This window comes from Octopus sinensis, linkage group LG2, assembly GCF_006345805.1.
Source record: "Octopus sinensis linkage group LG2, ASM634580v1, whole genome shotgun sequence".
Taxonomy (NCBI): domain Eukaryota; kingdom Metazoa; phylum Mollusca; class Cephalopoda; order Octopoda; family Octopodidae; genus Octopus; species Octopus sinensis.
In genome coordinates this window covers 54,727,875-54,750,736 of record NC_042998.1, presented here as the reverse complement: position 1 = coordinate 54,750,736, position 22,862 = coordinate 54,727,875, and the positions used below count along the sequence as shown (strand labels likewise).

General features: G+C 35.6%; 2 protein-coding genes across 4 annotated transcripts in view; one reads left to right on the top strand and one right to left on the bottom strand.

The window, feature by feature from the left end:
* The window catches only part of LOC115232025 (tRNA-splicing endonuclease subunit Sen54), a 140,990-nt gene extending 140,369 nt beyond the window's left edge, over positions 1–621 (bottom strand). The window contains exon 1 of one of the 2 annotated variants that reach the window (XM_036513334.1): positions 128–621. In XM_036513334.1, coding sequence (XP_036369227.1) covers positions 128–186 — 59 coding nt within the window. In that variant the 5' untranslated portion in view covers positions 187–621. The remainder of the gene's footprint in view (positions 1–127) is intronic. The other variant, XM_029801900.2, reaches the window with a different exon arrangement.
* Positions 622–692: 71 nt separating this feature from the next.
* LOC115224684 (katanin-interacting protein-like) overlaps positions 693–22,862 on the top strand; it is a 656,564-nt gene continuing 634,394 nt past the window's right edge. Inside the window, exon 1 of one of the 2 annotated variants that reach the window (XM_036513321.1) lies at positions 693–927. In XM_036513321.1, coding sequence (XP_036369214.1) covers positions 921–927 — 7 coding nt within the window. In that variant the 5' untranslated portion in view covers positions 693–920. The remainder of the gene's footprint in view (positions 928–22,862) is intronic. The other variant, XM_036513315.1, reaches the window with a different exon arrangement.

Genomic DNA, 22,862 nt, shown 5'->3' with positions numbered 1-22,862 from the left:
TAAAACAAATGCCGATCGTTAAATAAATGTAAAATATAAACAACGTTAGCAACGATCACATTGAATTTTAAACAAGTGTACATTTAAAAACTGAAAACAATCACTAAATGTAAGAAATAATATTTACCTTAAAAGACTGTTAGGTTTGAAATATTTCTTAAAATCTGGAATAACTTCAGAGTCCATAATTTTCTGTATAGTTTGAATGTTCGAATCAAATGTTTTAGTTCCCAAATCAATCTATAAATCTTGTTTATAAAATTAAATGGGAAGAGAAGCAAGTTAGATAAAGTTGTATATATAACAAGGTGGCTTTAAAAGTAATGACAGTTAATAAATATGGATTTCATAACAATAAAACGATGCAAATTTTGTTATGAAGCAACAACATCGCTGAATTTGTGGTTAATATAAGGAATCGCAATAAAGTTTTGGGTTTTGAAATCAACACACTCGTGTTACCTTCGTCTGGCGGTGATATAAATAACTTTCACCCTCAAATAAATTAATATAATAAGGAAAAGCAATCGCATTCATTGAAACAACAACGACGTTTTCGATGCAAAAATAATCGTTAATCTCCTGAAGTAATCGAAAAAATGCGCATATACATACATAAAAACAGAAATTAGTGGTACAAAAACGTAATAATTATAAATGGTTTATCTGAACATGTGAAATATTTTTGTGATGAGGGACGTTGAAAATATGTCACCGGTGATTTGTGGCTTCTTATAGTTTCTCCTGTTGCTATTACCAGCGTTAGTTGTGTTTATGTTGATAACACACTTTGAAACTGACCGTACCCCTTTATGTGTCTCTACTTGTCTGGTGCTACGGAAATTTTCCTTTTGATGTGAGAAAGACGTGGAGGTGCCACCCATTTCGGAAATAAATAATCGAACTCAAAATTCTCACAAATGGAGAGTAAGTAACGAGACAAACTTTTCATTCATTTCTTCACGAAGTTTCTTAAGCTGGCTGTTTCATTCGCTGATGTTGTTTTTAATTCGCTTAATCCTTCTCATCCTCCCTCCGCTCCACAGATTTATATTTGGCATATTACTACTTTCTTACTGTATTAAATTATATATAATTTTTTTTTTTTTTACATTATCTCTTAAAAAAAAAAAAAATTCCACCGTAACGCGAAATTAACCAGGAATAGCGAAAAAGAAAAGAAAAGATTCTTTAAAGAAATGATTTAATTATTTCTGGATTACATCTACCTGCATATCGACCAACCCAACAACCGAAGTGGAGAATTCAAAGTTTTGCCGTCATTCCCTTGCAGAAAAATCCACTAGACATTCCATTTGGAATTTTTATTTTATTTTGTTTATGAACTAGTTTCTTTCGCTATTATTTTATGTATAAGACAGGTTTATTTCGCTATTCTGTTTATGGACTGCTTTATTTTACTATATTTGCTTACACTAAGAAGATGATTGAGAAATTATCCTTAATAAATTCCTTTCGCTACTTTCTTAATTTGGCATTAATGGGTCATGAGTTCTTTGGCTGCAGGCGTTAGCAACACGTTTAGCTTTCCTTTTCGAAAACTCCATGCAAAAGGATTATCGGTGTTTCTTAAAAGTAAACTCCCAGTGAAGTGGGTTCGAAACTCAAATTTCCTTTCGTAGTTGGACCTGATTTTACTCATATTTATCAAAGGTGAAACATATAGAAGAATATATATAGCCTATAGTCATTCTTACATGACAAATGTATATGGGGATTCCTTATAATGACACAAGTCTATAGTTGATTGAATCGAACCCCAGCATCTCCCTGGTGATTTTTTTTCTTATTTTCGTTGGCTCTGAGGGAGAAGAAAACAAAATCGGCTTTAGTGGGATTTGAACTCAAAACTTGTAAAATATTTAATCCGGTGCTCTGCTGTTGCTGCGAAACTTACCATCTTATTTATGATGGAAATGATGCTGAATTGATTTTCTATGGGAGATAAATAGTTTCTTAACTTAAAAATTACTGCATAAATAAAATTTAGGAAGCCTTTATAGAGATATGTAAACGTGTGTACCTTGTTTTAACTATCAAGGAACTGACAATCCATCCATAGGTTTTCGATGTAGTCGACATGGTAAAACAAAAATAGTGACATAGTGAAAACACGAACATTATTGCTTAAGTTAAATTATCAACAAATATTTCGGTCATAGTACTACTTATTTTCGATAGGTAATATCGTTTGTTTCAAATAAAACCGATCACCTACAGATTTGTTCTTTTCCTTTTTCTGTCTTCATCGATTTTGTCTTAGATAACAAACTGAAGCAGACGGTAATTTTTAATAGAAGACTTTTATCGTCTGTTATTTCCAGACTCACCTGAACTGATCTCATTAGATCTCCCCCACTACATTATTGTTTTTGTGTTTCTTCTTCCACTATATTCTGCAAAAAAATCGATCCAAATTCGAAATCATTACGGTGCTTCGATTGATAGAAAACGAGATAGAAGTAAATCAAGCACTGACATGTCACAACTTTTCGTTTCCAGGATATTATTTCTCTAAAAACGGATGTTTTTTTTCTTACCGGCGGTAAATTTTGACTATCATAGTTTTCCTATTATTTCTTGAGAGAAAGAATAAAATAGGAAGAGTTGAATCATCAAGTTTGAATAAATAAATAAATATATGTATATGCTCGCCAAATACATTTTCTTTACCGTACACCGGCTATCATCTATTTCTAATTTAATTAGCAACCGAAAAATAAACTTAAAAAAATGGAATAATGGTTTTATACTACAAATCTTATCTACAAGTTGGAATTGTTTTTGTGTCCTTTATTTTAATGAAGCCTTATATAATATTGATTTCTAACATAACCTTAAATAATATTAGCTGGTGCACGTTTTCCATGCCGGATCGTTTATATCTACTCGTTCTTTTAACCCCATTCCTCAACACTACTCGTTCCGCTCTATTTCCTTTTTAGTGGACCTTAAAATTACACGCACGTACATTATCGGCTGTATTCTACCAATCAAGTATTTTTCACATTCCGACATATACAGCCCTTTTCAATAGTACATTTTACATGTTTCCCATGTTCATTTAAACCATACCTGTTGCTCAAATTTGGTATTATTTGATCCATTCATCCGCACGATTTTCTCTAAGAAATAAAAAGTCTCCTAATATGCTGCAAACCCCATAATTTTTGTTCGGAAAAAGGGGTGGGTGAGGAAACCGGATCCCCCCTCCCCATATTCCGGAACCATTGGAAATTTTTTTGTTGAATAAATTCCGATGATCTCCTAATATGCTACAAAACCCTTTTTGGGGTCCATAAAACGGGGTGGGGTGAAACCTTCGGAAATTTCACCCCACCCCCATTTTCAGATATTTTTTGTTATTTCTTTCTTTACCTATAATTTTAGATGACATTTTGCAGAAATACGTTTTCGAGAGAGTGTGGATTACATTGGATTGAAAATTCAAAGAAGTTTGAAATAAATAAGTGAAAATGTGAAGGTTATAGAAGTTCATGGTAATGAAGTATGTGGAGAGATAACGAATGATAAATTCATCTAGAAAGAAACATGTTAGAGTTTTTGCATGTATGTGTGAAACGAAGTATAATATTAAAACAAAAATATCTTTTTCCTACCTCTTAAAATCACTGGATATAATACATAATATAATAATTCCAGATAGCAGAATTGATTTGAAAAACCAAAACATTTCCCTTTGCAATATTTGGCGCCGAAATGAGTTTCATTTTCGTGTGGGGGGAGAGAGAGAGAGAGAGAAAGAAAGAGTGAGTGAGTGGGTGACGAAGTTTACCTAAACTTTGAATGGTGTAACATTATATCTTCATCATAATCATCATTGTTTAACATCTGCTTTCCATTCTGGCATGGGTTGGGCTGTTTGACTGAAGTCGGGAGGCTGCAGTCAGGCTCCAGTTTGTTCTGGCAAGGTTTCTACAGCTGGATGCCCTCCCTAACGCCAACCACTCCGAGAGTGTAGTGGGTGCTTTTCAAGTCCCACTGGCACGGGGGGCAGTCAGATGGCACTGGTATCGATCATGCTTGAATGGTACTTTTTACATGCTGCTGGCACTGGCATCAGCCATAGAAACCAAACCAAACCAAAACAGGTGACTGGAGCCTGGTGCAGCTTTCTGGCTTACCAGCTCCAGTCAAGCAATCTAGCCCATGCCAGCATGGAAAATGGACATTAAATGATAATGATATAGCATGCACTGAAGACGTTTTCCTCTGTTAAGCATTCGTTTGCCATGTCTGCTGTCATTTCTATGCAGATGATATTGCCCATCACATCTCATTCTGCACATGATTATTATTCAGATACCAGCTAAACATCTCAACTCTTTTCATATCCGCCTACCTAAAACTGCTTTCTCGTTCTATGGTACAAACTTCTTTGTTTTAAAGTGATCTAAATTAAATAAAATTTCATATGAATTTATGTCCCAATCATCAGCTTAATAAGGACAAAATTATTTTTTTCATTGCTTTTGAAATTAATTAAAACAAAGGCAATACATTTCATCATGAATATGATACCAAAGGAGTTAAAGCAGACAAAATCTGTATCAGAGATGTTGAGATGCTACTTCAATGATCACATGGCAACCTAATCTGTCACAACAGCACATGATGAGTCAGTCACCATATGTTTATTAAAAAGTTTTATAATTAACTTCTCTCTGCTTGTGAACAACATGCAGCTAAAACCTTTAACCCTTTAGTGTTCAGATTATTCTATCAAACATAATGCTTATTGATTCCCATTGATTTGAATCATGCATTATCTCATATCTTCAAGATCTTGATGGTGTAATTACTTCATGTAGAATAACATTGTAGGGTAGGTGTGAGGGCCTGGATCTGGTCAGTTTGAACATAAAACAGATTAAATATTTTGGCCGGATATGGCCGATTTAAATACTAAAGGGTTAAAGTCATTATAAACATGAGGTCTCTTTATTTCTGATGGTCTTTTCTAGTGATCTCCATAAGGTGCATGGCTTTGTAGTGGGAGCATCGGGCTCACAATCTTGAGGTAGTGAGTTCAATTCCCAGATCAGGCTCTGTATTGTGTTCTTGAGCAAGACACTATATTTCACATTGCTCCAGTCCACTCAACTGTAGAAATGAGTTGCGATGTAACTGGTGCTAAGCTGTACTAACCTTTGCCTTGGATAACATCAGTGGCAAAGAGAGGGGAAAATGGTATGCATGGGCAACTGCTGGTCTTCTATAAACAACCTTGCTCTGACTTGTGCCTGCAGATGGTGTTTCTTGTGTCTTTTTACCTTTTTATCGCTTAGTCAGGAAAAAGGGTAGCACCTATAATCCAAGGGCCTCTGAAACTGATGGAAGGGAGGGATGGAGAAAGGTATCCTCAAACTGGAGACCTGGTCTGAAAGCCTGCCACAGAATGGACTCTGCTAAAGGCACCCAAGGTCCAGCTTGGTGGTATTAAAACTGAACAACGGATTAGGTCATGGTAGGATTTGAATTCAGATCACAAAGAGTTAAGACAAATACTGCAATGCAACCTATCTAATGCTCTAGTAATTACGCCACTTCTCTAACCTAGACTGGTACTTTTATTTATTGACCCCACCAGTCTCTTGGAATGAGGACAGGCTAAGTTGACCTCAGTGAGATCTGAACTTGGAATCCAAGAAGCTAGAATAAATACTAGAAAGCATTTTGTTTGATGCTCTAACACAGGCATGAGCAACAGTTTTTGAGAAGTGGGCTGCTTGAGACATGGGTCATCATCAGACAGGCCACACTGCTAAAAAAAAAAAAAACTCAAGGGTAATTCTTCATTAGGCATGTCATTCAGAAAGTTGCACAAGTTGCAGTTAGCACATGACTGCTCAAATGCTTCTATCAACCTCTTTTCCCACCTCTTCTATTTCTACTCTAAACTAGGTATCTACATATCATTTCTAATCAGGCCTTCTTGTCTCTTTTCTCATCACCCTTTTTTATATCTCACCTTGCCAATCTACATCAAACGTTTACCCAACCCTTTCTTCCCATTCAAAATTTTTCCTGCGGAAACCAACTCACAAGTGTTTAAGATACCAGCTAAGTCAAACTTGCTAGTGCGGGAGGCTTGCAAGACTCCTGAACACTGCTTTTTCCCTCCCTCTAAATTACTATTGTGTGTGTGTATTCTTTTATTTGTTTCAGTCATTTAACTGCAGCCATACTGGAGCATTTCCTTTTAGTTGAGCACATCGACCCCAGGATTTTTTTCTTTGTAAGCCTAGTACTTATTCTATCAGTCTCTTTTGCTGAATCGCTAAGTTACGGAGATGTAAACACATCAACATTGGTTGTCAAGCGATGGTGTGGACAAACACAAACGTGTGTGTCTGTGTATACACACACAGACATGCATACCACAAACTTCTTTCAGTTTCTGTCTATCAAATCCACTCACAAGGTTTTGGTCAGCCTGAAGCTCTAGTTGAAGACACTTGCCCAAGGTGCCAGGCAGTTGGACTAAACCCAGAACCATGTGGTTGGTGAGTAATCTACTTACCACACTGCCACTCCTGTACCTATATATATATATATATATATATATATATATATATATATATTAATTAATAATAAAATATTAGGGAATAAATCCAAACTTACAGAGATAAATCAGATTTAGGATTGAATCCAATTTTATAGTAAAATATTATATTATATTAAATTAGAGATAAAAACCACTATTAGGCAAATCATACAATGAAAAACTTAAGCCATTACATAAGATTAATTAATTTATATTATTTTAAATATATATCAAAATTATTAAAAAATTATCTTTTTTTAATAATTTTGATATATATTAAAATAATATAAATTAATTAATCTTATGTATTGGCTTAAGTTTTTCATTGTATGATTTGCCTAATAGTGGTTTTATCTCTAATTTAATATAATATATATATATATATATATAAAGAAAGTTAAGTGATATGAAATTAATATATTTCACCAGTTGATAGCCATGATAAGCATTTCACAACCAACATCATGGAAAAAACATATTTCAATTAGTGAAATAAATATATTCATCTCATACCTCCTGACTTTATATTCCATATACTCCTCATGAAATAATCTCCACTAATTGGATTTACTGGATTTCAGCTGTATATGGCTCTAATTACACCTCTATGTATTGGTTTAATATGTGATTTGTAGCCTGTCCACTAAAGAAGCTTTTTTTGTGAATACCACCAGATGAGATAAAACTATATTGTGCATTAAATTTATAGATATATTTATATATGTAGACTTTGTTTGTGGTTTAACAAGGCAACCAATAGTTTTATGTGAAGGAGATTTCCACAGTTGTTTAAGTGAACCACAAATAAAGAATATTTATCCACCAATGCAGTGCTGAGCGCTCATTCTCACAAGCTTTGTGTGTGTACATATATATATGCACACACACTGGTGTTGTTTGTAAGTATTCATAAAACTCAGAATAAAATTGATTTTTTAAATATTTGTCTTATCACTAATCAGTTTGTAATATCTTTTGTACATTATTTATACTTTATTAATATGCACAGTTTCATTTAATTATTAATTTATTTTTACAATGGGATAACAATCAAAATTAACAAAATTCCAAAAATTATAGGACGGCATGTGTGAAAAATTATTCATAGCCTTTTGTTTAATAACTAATTGCGAAGCCTTTATTATGAATAACCATATTTAATTTTTTTTGCATAACTAGGAACTAACTCAGCATATTTTTTTTTTTTTTTGATTTTTGTCCATTTCTCATTGACAATTGTCTCTAAAATGTTAAGATTTTTTGAGCATCTTTTCTGAATCTGAGCTTTGAAATGGCACCAAACATTTCCAATCAGCGATATCATCTTTGCCTAGTCAGACAGTTGCTAATTTTGATGTATACTTTGGATCATTATCTTATTGAAAGATCCAACTGTCATGAAGCTTCAATTTTTCTGCTGATACTCGAAGATTCTTGTCTAATATTTTGATGGAATCCTCTTTTGCATCTGGTCTTTGATGAAAATAGCCATCCTGGGTCGGCTGTTGAAAAACACCTCCCAAAACATTAAATTTCTCTCAAATGTTTTTGGGTTGAAAAGCCTGTCCAGATTTCTACCAAACTGTGGCATTCTTGTTGTGGCCAAAAAGCTTAATTTTGGTCTCATCGGACCACAGAGTATTTGACCAAAACTGAGCAAGTTTGTTTAACGTGTTTTTTGCATAGTTTAGTCAAGCCTTAATGTGGAGGATTTTCTTGCTTGGCACTTGTGAAGCCCAAATGTCCACAATGCCCTCCTTGCAGTTAATAATGAAGCATTTACACTCAGCTGCCCAATCTACTGACTGACCTCTTTTGCAATTGTCTTTGCTTCACGCTCTATTTGTCTCACCAGCCTTTGCATGAGTTTGTCATACAACCATCAGTTTGATATTTCTAAATAATTGATTGAATAGTCAGTACTTTAAAGAAAATCATTCATAAACCTTCCTGTGTCTATCACCAGACATGTAAACTTCCACAATTTTTTTACTTAGGTCAACACTGATCTTTTTCGTGTCATCATTTCTTATATAGTAACTGAAATTGCAAGGAATAAATGTCCACAGTATTGACACATGTACAAATCATGTGTACACTAATATTAAGGTTTTACTAACAATTATCAATTGTTACATATATACTCTTTTTACTTGTTTCGGTCATGTGACTGTGGCCATGCTGGAGCACTACCTTTAGTCGAACAAGTTGACCCCAGTACTTTGTAAGCCTAGTACTTATTCTATCGGTCTCTTTTGCTGAAACGCTAAGTTACGAGGACGTAAGCACACTAGCATCGATTGCCAAGTGATGTTGTGGGGACAAACACAGACACACAAACATATATACACACACACATACATTTATATATATATACATATATAAGATGGGCTTCTTTCAGTTTCCGCCTACCAAATCCACTCAAGGCTTTGGTCGGCCCGAGGCTATAGTAGAAGATGCCCAAGGTGCCACACAGTGGGACTGAACCCAGAACCATGTGGTTCGTAAGCAAGCTACTTACCACACAGCCACTCTTACGCCTATGATATTTTTTTTCATTTTTAATAGCTTATTTAACCTTTTTGAATTAATTTTTAAGCAAAAATAGTTATTAAACAAAATGTTATGAATAATTTTGCACACATGCCGTCCTATAATTTTTTGAATTTTGTTAATTTTGATTGTTATCCATTGCAAAAATAAATTAATAATTAAATAAACTGATTAATAAATAAATAAACTGATTAGTGATAAGAATGTTTAAAAAATTCAGTTTTATTTTAGACGTTATGAATACTTATGAACATCACTTTATATGAAGGTAGTTCTTAATACTCAATAGTTAATTTAACAGGGGGATGTGTACATAATCTTTTGAAGTCTTCCCAGAATTAAGGATAGAATTAACTGGATAATATTAATGCAGTTAATTCCTTTTGAATTTTTTTTCATGATAGCAGCTAGAAAAATTTCCAGTCCGATGCAGTTCCATTGGCAAGAAAAGATTTCAAGAAGAATTCATTGCTGGGAGGAAGGTTTGGGTAAGTGCTTAGTATAGGGTCTGTTGTGCAACATGGAAAGACTATTAGTTGTTGTTGTTGTAAGATGGCAAGCTGGCAGAATCATTAGCGTACTGGGCAAAATGCTTAGCGGCATTTTGTCCATCTGTATGTTCCGAGTTCAAATTCTGCTGGGGTCAACTTTGCCTTCCCTCCTTTCAGGGTCAATAAGTACCAGTTGAGTAATTGGATCATTGTAATCGATTAACCCCTCCCTGCAAATTGTTGGCCTTGTGCCAAACTTTGAAATCAATATTAGTTGTTTAGTCTTAGGTCAGCTCTGACGAGGTCAACTTATGAGTTAAATGTGTCCAAGTTTTGATCATCCCATCTTTATTTAAGACTAGCAGTATTGCCTGGCGCTGCTTGGGTTTGTTTCAACCCTTTAGAATTGGAATTTTTGAAAAGTAAAAATTCACTCTTTAAGTGAACAATTTTCTGGTTGAAATACACCGATAAATGGCAACACAACAGTCAAAAAATCGTAAAAAATAGGGATTTTCATAGAAAAATTGCACTTTTTTTATGTAAATAATTTTTTGTGTTAACATGGTCCAATTTAATTTTTTTCTTCTATGGAAGGAGGAGCAAGCCTTCTTCTATCATGCTCTCAATTTTAGTCAACTTGCGCTGCAGGGTCTCAGAGGAGATAGTGTTCGTTGAAGGCTACAAAGCCTGCCATACACAGACAACTTCAGCTTTATATATATAGAGATAGAGATATATAATGTATCTGGGACTACCTTATCCGAGATACTCATACCTCATTCCTTTTTTAAGTTAGGATGGTGTGATTTGAGAGAGACTTGGCTACTGTTTCTTGCAGATCAAGTGATATTGTAAACTCTCCCACATTAGCTCAGTGTATTAGGCATTTTGGTGTGTACAGTTAGCATGTTTAGGGGTGTTATTAGTTGATGAAAGCTTGTCTTCATGATTCACTTCTAACATTTAGATGTGGTTTAACACTTTCATATGAACAATATGGTCACTATTGTAGACACACGAGTACTTTTCAGTATTGTTTATCTTTTACTTGTTTCACTTATTGGGCTGTGGCCATACTGGGGCACCACCTTGAAGGATTCAGTCAAACAAATCAGCCCCTAAGTTACAGAGACATAGCTCTTTAGCATTCAGATTACTCTCTTGAATGTAATACATATTTGTTCCGATTGCTTTGAATTAAACATGCATTGCCTTGTAGCTTGAAATTCCAATGATGTGATTGTTTATTTTTACAATGACATTGTTAGGCAAGTGTAGAGGTCAGTAGAAACAGATAGAAAATTTTGGGCCAGATATGGCCGGTTTAAATGCTAAAGGGTTAAACAAACCAACACCAGTTGTGAAGTAGTAATGGGGGACAAGCACACATGTGCACACACAGCACATGGCTTTGGTTGGCCCGAGACTATAGTAGAGGACACTTACCCAAGGTGTCACAGAGTAGGACTGAACTCAAAACCACTTGGTTGGGATGCAACCTTCTCACTTATGTGCCAAATAAATTCCTAAGAATTAGCTGTTTTTCAAAGCGCTGAAAAGAAAAAAATTGTTTTGTAGTGTTGTCCAGTGTATGTAAAAATGATGCTTGTCTATGTGCAATTAAAAAAACTGGATTTATTTTTTTAAAAGATTATAGTTTGAGGTGTTTGCTGATACTGGTTGTATTATTTTACTTGAAATAAATAATGTGTACATGTTTAAGTTGCATCCAGATCAGTGCTTCTCAAACTATCTGATGTGGCGTACCGGTAGTTTTTATTCCTAGTGTGCCAGGTACTGGTAATATTTCTTAGTAATGTTAATTTATACCAGAAACAATATATATAATGAATATAATAAAAGTTGACTATTTTTTTCATCTTATATTTATTTTGTAAACAAATAATACAATATTATATAAGCATTTTGTCAATGTTTTATAATGTTTCTTTCTTTTTCTTGAAACTTGCCACATTCCAGCAGCTGATGGCTGATGGATTGGCACTGGTCTGTGGACCACCACTTTGAGTAGCACTGATCTGGATGACACCTGTCAAAGGTGAAGAAAGTGTAGGTTAGTGTCATCTGCACAGGAAAATGTATCAGTTTTGATAGAATAAATCTTTACTGTTGAGAAGGAAGAGTGCAGGAGTGGGTGTGTGGTAAGTAGCTTGCTTACCAACTACATGGTTCCGGGTTCAGTCCCACTGCATGGCATCTTGGTCAAGTGTCTTCTACTGTAGCCTCAAGCCAACCAAAGCCTTATGAGTGGGTTTGGTTGACAGAAACTACTGAAAGAAGCTCGTCTCTCTCTCTCTCTCTCTCTCTCTCTCTATACATACATACATATATATATATATATGTAGTTGTAATTTACAGAGAAGCAAAAGACGAAGACAGGTGTATAAACAACAAGTAGGTGTATTAGTTTGACACTTTTCAACTGAAAGGAACACAAGGAAATAAACAGAGAAGAAATAGAAAAAACTTGTGGACTTAGCAGTCAATCATGGGAACTATGTTTGTGTGTCAGTGTTTGTACCTCCACCATTGCCTGACAACCGATGTTGGTGTGTTTACGTCCCCATAACTTAGCAGTTCGGCAAAAGAGACCAATAGGATAAGTACTAGGCTTTCAAAGAATAAGTGCTGGGGTCGATTTGTTCGACTGAAGGTGGTGCTCCAGCATGGCCGCAGTCAGATGACTGAAACAAATAAAAGAATTTTCATGCAGTTAAATGAGTTGGTTGAGTTCCTCTTTCCAGACATCTTGACATGTCTGATTTTGAGGTATTCCATGCCTCTGGTCTTATTTATATATAATGGTAAGCATTTAAGTTGCATCTAGATGACATTTACCTGTTGAAGGTGAAGAAAGTGTAGGTTAGTGTCATCCGCACAGGAAAATGTATCAACTGAGATGGAATCGGTCTTTACTGTTGAGAAGGAAGAGTATCACAAGAGAGATAGTCAAGTACTACAATTCATCATAACTGACTAATTAAGAATTAGAATACTTTGTAAAAATTAGATAACCTTAAAGCAAATTGAAATAATCTCAATAATCCAAATTAAATAACAATATCAAACCATATTATAGATACCTTTAACTTTCATCTTTTATTTGTTTCAGTCATCAGACTGTGGCCATGCTGGGGCTTTCCATTGAAAAGGTTTTAGTGAAATGAATTGACCCCAGTACTTTTTTTAAAGCCTAGTACTTATTCTGTGGGTGTCTTTTTGCTGAGCCACTAATTTATGGGGATGTAAACAAATCAACACTGGATATCAAGTGGTGGAGGGGGAACAAAAACAGACACAAAGACACACTCTCTCCCTTCCCATCTCTCTCTCTATATATATATTTATATATATGATGGGATTCTTTCAGTTTCTGTCTACCAAATCCACTCACAAGGCTTCGGTTGACCCAAGTCTATAGTAGAAGATACTTGCCCAAGGTGTCATGCAGTGGGACTGAACTAAAAACCATGTGGTTGGGAAGGAAGCTTCTTACTGCACAGTAACAAATTTAAATTTTGACTAGTTATGTTCCTTCAGTATCATCATCATTTTTATGTCCACTTTCCCATGCTTGCATGGGTCAGAGGGATTTTATTGATGCAGAATTTCTCTAAAGTGGAGAGCTGTTCCTGTTGCCAATCTTCACTTGTTTCTAAGCAAGATATTTCCCCCATGACCAGACATGTTTTTGCAGAATACTGGTAATGAATGACACTGTTTGTATGTCAGTGACACCTGTTTACAATTAATATGTGATGGCAAGACAAGGAATTACACATATGCACACATATACATATGCAGTGGGAATATATATTCAGTATCAGGTGTTGATATGGCTGTGTGTATATTATTATAAGAGTTCTATAGAGATGAAGAATAAAGTTAAGAACTATATATTTACTACATAAAAATATATTTTATTTACTGGTCGATGATGATACATAATCAAAATGTAGAACCATGTTGAATGAAGTAATTTATGCAAGAAAGTTCAGAGATAGGAAATATAGAAATAACATCTGGGTGGTGGTTTTCAGTCATGTGACGTACAGAAATAGATGGACATAGCAATGATGTGAGTGGCTCTAAGTCTAATCGACTAAGAAGCAACGAGCAGAGTTAGAAAGCTGTTTTTATTAATGGAATGCTAGACATTCTAGAAACCTCCAAGAGAAACGCTAAGCCTCTTGAATAATTAAGAATCACATCTCATGACACTGATGCTTCGAGAAACTGAGAAAGGGAGGTTACTCTATAATCTTTTTTTGCAAGGGAGATCATTCAACTACCTAGCTACCACTACACATATATGTATATATATATATCTTTTATTTGTTTCAGTCATTAGAAGACACTTGCCCAAGGTGCCCTGCAGTGGGACTGAACCTGAAGCTATGTGGGGTTGGGAGGCAAACTTCTTACCACACAGATCCCTGCCATACATGGTTTAGTTGGAGCTGGTAAGCTGGAAAACTGCAGCAAGCTCCAGTCTGTTTTGGCTTGGTTTCTACAGCTGGATGTCCTTCCTAAATCCAGAGTGTCCTTTACATTTCACCAGCATGGGTCCCTTTTCCATATCACTGGAACTGACCACAGCCACAATTTCACTTAGCTTCACGTGTCTTCTGGAGCACAGCAAATCGCCCGAAGTTTTGGTCACTTGTCATTGCTTCTGTGAGGCTCACCAACCAAATTTCATATTTCACCACTTTGATTCATGTCTTCCTGAGTTTACCTCTTCTACAGGTTCCCCTGTCAAGAATAACAAATTTACTTTCACCCAAGTTTTCAAGAATGAGTGGAATACTCATATCTAATGTAAAATTTAAGGATTCTACTGAATTTAATTCCATGGAAATTGCTCCGATATGTTCTGATGAAGAAATGAGATTTTGATACAAGACTTTGTTTTCCTGATTTTAAAGTTAGTAAGGTGAAAGAAGATAACTTCCAAGAGAATAGATTATGCAGTTAAATGTTTACATGTAAATACCTGTAGACAAAGATATTCTGAAGAGAAAGTGCAGATGAAATCCAACTCAGAAATATGCAGGGCACTGATGGCCATTGTAAGTTGACTCACATGGTAGTTGTGACCTTTTGAATCAAAGATGAGAAGGGTGGAGAGTTGAGTTTGAATCAGAATGAATAACAAATAAACATATATTCACCGTCATTTTGGTGTCCACTTTTCCATACTTGCATGGTTTAGATAGGGATTTGGTTGAGGTGGATTTTATACAGCTGGGTACCCTTCCCGTCACCAACCTACAGAATGGAAAGAAAAAACAGCACTTGATTAATGGTGGTATTTATTTATAGCTTCCACATTAAGTAAAATCAAGTTTACTGTAATTGAATTAACCATGCATTATTTTGTGGCTTTGACATTTCAGTGATGCCATAGTTTATTTTTAGAATGACATTATAGGATAGGTGTGAGAGGCCAGATCTGGTCAGGTTACTCATTAAACAGGCAGAATATGTGGGCTGAATTTAGCCAGTTTAAATGCTAAAGTGTCAAGGTGTTGGACTATTAACTGCATAGTCATAAGTTCAGACATGACCAAATCTTTTGTGTTGCATCTCCTAAGCAAAGGTATGGTTAACTGAGTGGTTAGCTGTGGTAAACTATACCTTGAATATAAACAAACTAACACAGCTTGTCAAGCGCTGAGGGGGTGGAGTAAACAAAGACACACGTACACACACAATACATTGTCAGTAGTATCAGTGTCAAGGAGTGTTTAGGCTTCAGGGAACTTTAGGTTAGTGAAAATATGTTTGTGACATATTTCAGCTTCTAAAGGCAAATTTGCTGCAGTTACTCATCATTAACATCGGTTAGTGTTCTCCTTCCATGTTGGCATTGGTTGGATGGTTTGATACGAGCTGGCCAGGAAGGAGCCTGCGCTAGACTTCTGTGTCTGTTTTCGCAGAGATCTTATGGCTGGATGTCCTTCCTAGCACCAACCACCCAGCAGAGTGAACTGAGTGCTTTTTATATGACACAATCATGGGTGAGGTCAGTTTTGGTGTGGTTTTTACAGCTAGATGCCTTTCCAAATGCCAATCAGTTTACAGTGTGGATTGGATGCATTTTAAGTGACACCAGCACTGGCAACGTCACCAAGTTACTTTGCAAGACAAGGATCCTTTGAGAGGGGGAGGGGGAAATGGAGGTGGTGGGGGAATCTTGTGTCAGATGATGAAAAGTTATAGTGTGACAGAGAGACAGAAACAAGCATCTTGCTCTAGGGGAGGTACATGATTACCCAGACAGAGAGAGAGAGAATGAGGACAAAAACAGGTGTGCTGCTGTAAAGGAGATACATGGTTATTCAACCTGAGGGGGGAGTGCAAGAGAGCGTAGGAGAGAGATGGTGGCAAAATGCCAGGCATACTCAGAAGAGATGGGGATTAGAATATAAATGGGATGGTTGATTAATCAGAATATAGATAAATTGGTTGAGTAAAAGAGGAGAGAGAGATGGTAGCAAGTGCCAGAGCATAACCATGAAGAATGAAAAGAAATTCTCTCTTAGGTTAAAAGATGTAAAAATACCATATCTGTGGGAAACAGATACGGAAGGTTACTAAATCTTCTGCAGTTATTAGCCTGAGGGTCTGATGGGCTTCCACACAGTTTCTGTCTAGCAAATTCTGTCACGAAGCATTGGTTGACCTGTGGTTGTAGTAAAAGACACTTTCCTGAAGTGCTGAGTTATGGGACTGAACCTGAAACCATGTGATTGCAAAGCGAGCTTAACCTCACAGCTATGCTTGATCCACATTTCAGACATTAACTGTTACAGTCGCCATCTGCTCTTCCTCTCTCTTCTCCCGCTACCATTATCTTAAATATCTTGTTTGAAGTCTCCAGGCATTTGTTTTTATTTTTATATTGTTATTATTAATTTTTTTTATTTTTGTTGTTACTGTTGCCAGTACATGAACTTTGGGGGAAAAAAAAGATATAAAAAAAACAAACGAACAAACCAAAATCAAAGAACTGTCTTAATGTTTACCAAATCTTGTAACTGAACATCTGCAGCAGATCTGGACATATTTGATTGTGTATTGAGTGGTGGTGGTGGTTGTGCTTTTTGATAGTGTTTCAGTGATAATATTGTTTCTTTTCCTGTTGTGTTTCCTTTTTTAAAAAATGTGTAGTGGTCTGTGAGATTGTGTGTGTGTGTGTGTATACATACATACATATATATATATATAAACATATGCATACTCACTCACATGTGTATTTGTGTGTGTATCTATATAATCATAAAGTAATGGATCCATATATGGGTATATGAGCCATATAAACATATATGTATGTGTGTGCACAGACATGGCTATGTTATTAAAAATTTTGCTTCCCAGCCCCCACATCGAGGTCAGTCCCATTGCATAGCACCCTAGACAAAGCCTTGTGTGTGGATTCAGTAAACTGAAATTGAAGGATGTGTATGTGTGTATGTTTGTATCTTCTTGTCTTAACACTTTCTGATAGTTTTTAAAAGAATGTCTCTGTCATATGAACCGTGTCATTCATTTCCAGTATTCTGTAGAAACACATCAGACCATGAAGAAATATTACCTTGCATGGAAACAGGTGAAGGTTGGTGATAGAAAGGGCATCTAACCATAGAGCATCTGCCTCAGTAAACTATGTCAGACTTTTGCATGTATGGAACACAGGACATTAAGAAATAATGATGTTCATGTATGTATATCTGTGTATTTGTGTGCATATGTATGTACACATTATTTACTTCCAGTTATCTAATGTTTTCTGTCATATATATATATATATATATATATATATATATACACTTGAGACCTATTGAGTCAAGTACGTCGACACCAACATCAAAATAAAAATCAAATGGAAATTGTAGTTGAGATACCCGTGCCAGTGACATGTAAAAAGCACTGTCCGAACGTGGCTGATGCCAGCATCGCCTGACTGGCATCTGTGTCGGTGACATGTAAAAGCACTAACCGATCGTGGCCGTTTGCCAGCCCTTCCTGGCCCCTGTGCCGGTGGCACGTAAAAAGCACACACTACTCACACGGAGTGGTTGGCATTAGGAAGGGCATCCAGCTGTAGAAACACTGCCAGATCAGACTGGAGCCTGGTGTAGCCTCCTAGCTTCCCAGACCCCAGTCGAACCGTCCAACCCATGTTAGCATGGAAAACGGACGTTAAACGATGATGATATATATATATGATGTAAAGCAGTGTTTCCCAACCTATTTTCGCCATTCCCCACTATAACTTTCCAGGAAAATGTATGCTCCAGCAGTGCTTGGGAAAAAAACAACTTTATTTTTAATATTCTATCAGTTATTTCATACAAAAATAATCTACAGGTAATTCTTTTATTAAGTGCTGAGTATCAACTTCTCATAATTATATACTTTCCTTAAAGAAATATTCACACTAGGGCAATTATAATAGCTCTATACAGTAGCAAACAGTCTTCACACAATATGCTTGGCTGGAGGGATTGATTTGGCTATGCCTAGTATAGGTGTAGTGTGTTTGTTGAGAAAAAAGAATTTCATGATTCCATGTCCCACTAAAAAAAAATTTGGACCCCACACTGCACTACAATTTTCCTAGCCTCCATCAGTAGGACATATGCCCCTTGTTGGGAATCACTGATGTAAAGAGTCCATACATCTTATTGTTTTAGAGGGTTGGAAGGTACATAATGTCAGCCAGTTTAACACCACTTTGTTGTTGATGAATACCTTTTGTGGAATTTTCTCTGTTAGTAGCATTTAGATCAGGTTCTGCAAGCAGTATTTTCATGGAGAAAGCCTTTACATATGTTGCTTGCTTTGCATCTAACTTCACACTGCAACAAGCAGTAAATTTCTTCTATCCATTTGCACTTCTCCAGGACCACTGCCATGTTTACATACACACTGAGTCTGAAAGTACCTCTGGTCATTTCCAACCATTTTGGCCAGCAGTTCTGACTGTATCCTTTCTGTTACTATCAAACAATGCACACCAGAACTAACCCCTATCTTCACAAAAACTCTTCAGTCTCTCTCTTTCTTTACAGAAATGTTATTCTTACATTTTGCAAATGTGTATACCATACCAAAGAAGGGCAACTCCCCTAATTCTCCCATCTACCATCCTAACATAGTTGCTTCCAAGATTTCATAAGTGATAGTGATAACTGTTAACAACATTCTCTGATGCTTGAATCTCTCTCACTTCTTAGTGGCTACCATTGTGGTTTTCATAAAGCCAAATCTTTTTGGCATTTATTCTCTGTTACTAATGGCCTTTTGCCTTTCATAGAATTTGAATTTTATTGCACTTCCAATAAATCATACTCAACTAATTTTCCTGTACATCAATCATAGACAAACTGTAACCTGCAGGACTTTCTGAATGATATGCCTAACAAAAAAACTACCTTGAATTTTTTTTAGTTGTATGGCCTGCTTCTTGATAAGACATGTCTTATGCAGCCCACTTCTTGATATAAAGCTGTCCATGCCTGCAGTGTCACCTCTTTCTGTGACTCATTGACGGATTTTGCTGTCTGAAACTCACATAAAAGCTCTGAAAGACAACTAATTTTGTACTTTTGGTTATAACATCAAAAACTTTAATGAATGAATGGGGAGTGAGGATTCCTGTTGAATACCTACCTGCACCGAATACTCAAGGAAATTGGATTAATGTAGGTGGCAAAGTTAAGGTGATGAGTTGGCAGAATTGTTAGCACTCTGGGCAAAATGTTTAGTGGCATTTCGTCCATTTTCATGTTCTAAGTTCAAATTCTGCCAAGGTCAACTTTGCCTTTCAACCTTTTGGAGTCAGTAAAATAAGTACCAGTAATCGACTTACATGTGTTGCTGTAAGTGCTGGCCTTGTGCCAACATTTGAAATCAGTGTAGATGACAAAGTATAAAGTGTTTAAAGAGTTAATGATTCTGATTACTAAAAAGAGAATATTCATAAGTTAATACTTATTTTGAAACATCTCATTTCAAGTTGATCTCACAAAACGAGAGAATTAAAATTATAATTATTTAAAACAAGTGTTTTTTTTTTCTCTAATTAATTAGTTAAATTCGGAAGAGGGTTCAATTTATTTGATATTCTGCTTGAGGTTCTGCTGGTTGAGGCCTCTAGGAAAAACTTGGATTAGAATAGAATTCCAAAGGGGCAAATTTCTGAAGGGAGGTAAAGTGTTTAGTGTGATATTTGGCAAATGCAACTCAGTATTGATGAAAGAAAAAAAGCATACCTGTGAGTTAGTGGGCTGATGCAGAGGTCATTGTGGTCATCGAGTCAGGTGACTTACCTGGACCAATACAACTCTTCCATGCCAGATGTTCTGATTGAGTGATGTGACGAAAATACCCTCCTACACTCTACAAAACAGAAAACCCCAAAAGAACTAAAAACAAATAAGATTTAAGTAAAAAAAATATCAGTCAATAATAATAGATATTTTGTGATAAGTTTGTAACCTTAAAATTGTCATTTGACTATGGCATTTTGTCCAGATACTCATGGTTTCTTGCTGTTGACACTTAGAATTAGCCTCATGCAGCTGATAAAGTTGACCTCTGACAATAATTTATTGCATTAATTTATAGTATTAGATTGCACTGTGTAAGCTCTACTCATAACCATGGCTTAGGCTCATCAAATTAAGCCATGTTGTTTTTCTCTTTTACTTGTTTCAGTCATTTGGTTGTGGCCATGCTGGAGCACCACTTTTTTAGTTGAGCAAATCGACCCCAGGACTTATTCTATCAGTCTCTTTTGCTGAACCGCTAGGTTACGGGGACATAAACACACCAGCATCGGTTGTCAAGCGATGTTGGGGGGACAAACACGGACACACAAACATACACACACACACACACACACACACACATACATACAAATACAAATATATAAAATACATACGACGGGTTTCTTTCAGTTTCCGCCTACCAAATCCACTTACAAGGCTTTGGTCGGCCCGAGGCTATAGTAGAAGCCACTTGCCCAAGGTGCCATGCAGTGGGACTGAACCCGGGACCATGTGGTTGGTAAGCAAGCTACTTACCTCACAGCCACTCCTACGCTTATGTTGTTTAACCGTAAATAATTTCTAATCAAGTAAATCTATGATCAAAAGTATTCCTACAATGCTGTCTTTTATTCAGATGTTGTATCTATGAATTCATTTCTAAATGTTTCCTTTGTATTTTTTAAAAATCATTGAAGTGTGATTTGTGTGCAATTTGGCTTCAGTTCTTTGCATCTTGAACAATTGTTTTGGCTCATATATAACTGTTTTTCAGTCTGGTCTGAGCTACAGACTACTGAGCATTTATTAATTAAATAAGTAATTAAAAAGACCCATTAAGAACCAATATACAAACTATTTATCTTTTACTTATTTCAGTCATTGGACTGCAGTCATGTTGGTGCACTACCTTCTGAGTGCCTTTTTTTTTTTTACACATAACATGTTAAATTGTAAAATCTAGAGATTCTTCGTGACTCATATGTGAAATTTATCTAATTTTAAACTTCAGGAAAAATGAATTTCTAAAATCAAAAATGAAATTTCAGCAGGATTGTAAAATAGATTCTGTAGCAATTCTTTTTCGCTATTGTAATTAGAGATTCACGTAGTTAACATCTTAAAGCCTTAACAAATTTTAATTAATTTTGAGTTCTCATGAACCTGCAAATATATATATGTTTGCAAGTGTGTATGTGCATATGTATTTGTGTGTGTTTATATATATACACACACACACACACACACACACATAGCATATTGACTTTTGTGTAGCAAAAGCTAAAATTTGTCATTCTTTTTTTTTTAATTAACTGAAAATGTTCGTGCTAACAGTTCCGTCATATATGTATATTTAACAGAACATTTTGAACATAATTAACATATTAATATAATTAACAAGGTTATTTTTTTTTTTATAAAGTGGAACTTTAATATGAAACAGTAATAGTGAAGCAGGGATTCACAGATTATGCTCACTGTTGAAGAGTTAGAACTGAATGACTCCTATAGAAGCCATATTTTTACAATAATGGGATAAATTAGATTATTGACTTAGGGTCAGTATACTGCGCATCTCTTTGAAACTGCCTTATTGAATTAATATTCTCAATTTCCAATTTTTGGAAGTTTTCTTCAGAAGAATGTCACTACAATAATAATATTATTATAATAATTATTTTTATTTAGTCTACTTGATCAGCACTGACCTAGGGCTACACAGAACAACATGTTTATGCTTTTGAAGTAGTTTATAAAACCTTTCAATATGAAAATACTTGTTTTTTTTTTTTATGATAAGTTGAAAGTAAACCAGCAATTGATTTTTGGCATTGTTGCTTTCTTACTTACTACACAGAAATTTCGATTGAAGGTTGTAATTATAATGTTAGACATTATGTAGCTAATTTGCCCCCCAAACATATTCCGCAGGGAAATTAGTACGTTAGTATATTAGCTAATCAATATCGAACAGTATTCTGGATTTCTGGGACTTCAGATATCTTAAGATGGGAGAATCTAAACTGTGACTTTTACTGCTGAGTACTTAGTGTACAGCTCTTGCTTTTAGTTCCACTTGAATGGAATTGATTTCTATTTAAATGGCATTACTGATTGAGATAAAACCTTTTGGAACAGAGCCAAGTTTTGAGTTTCTCCTCTATGTGTCCATCTAAAGTAGACTAGGTACTTTAGACCAGCAATTCCCAACTTGGGGAGCTCCACGCAGGTGGTACAGCAATGTTTGTGAGTGTGCTCAAAGTTTTAAAAGGCTGCAGTGTAAAGTTTGTAATTAATCAGTCATATATAGGTGCAGGTGGGGCTGTGTGGTAAGAAGTTTGCTTTCCAACCACATGGTCCCAGGTTCAGTCGCACAGTGTAGCACCTTGGACAAGCGTTTTCTATTATAGCCTCAGACTAACTGAAACTTTGTGAGTAAATTTGGTAGATAGAAACTAAAAGAAGCCTGTCAGATGTGTGTTTGTGTCTGTTTGTCCCCCACCATTGCTTGAAATTCGGTGTTAGTGTATTTACATCTCCATAATTCAGTGGTTTGACAAAAGAAACCAGTTGAATAAGTACCAAGTTAAAAAAAAAAAAAGTCCTGGAGTCATTTCGTTTGACTGAAATTCTCCAGTGTGGTGC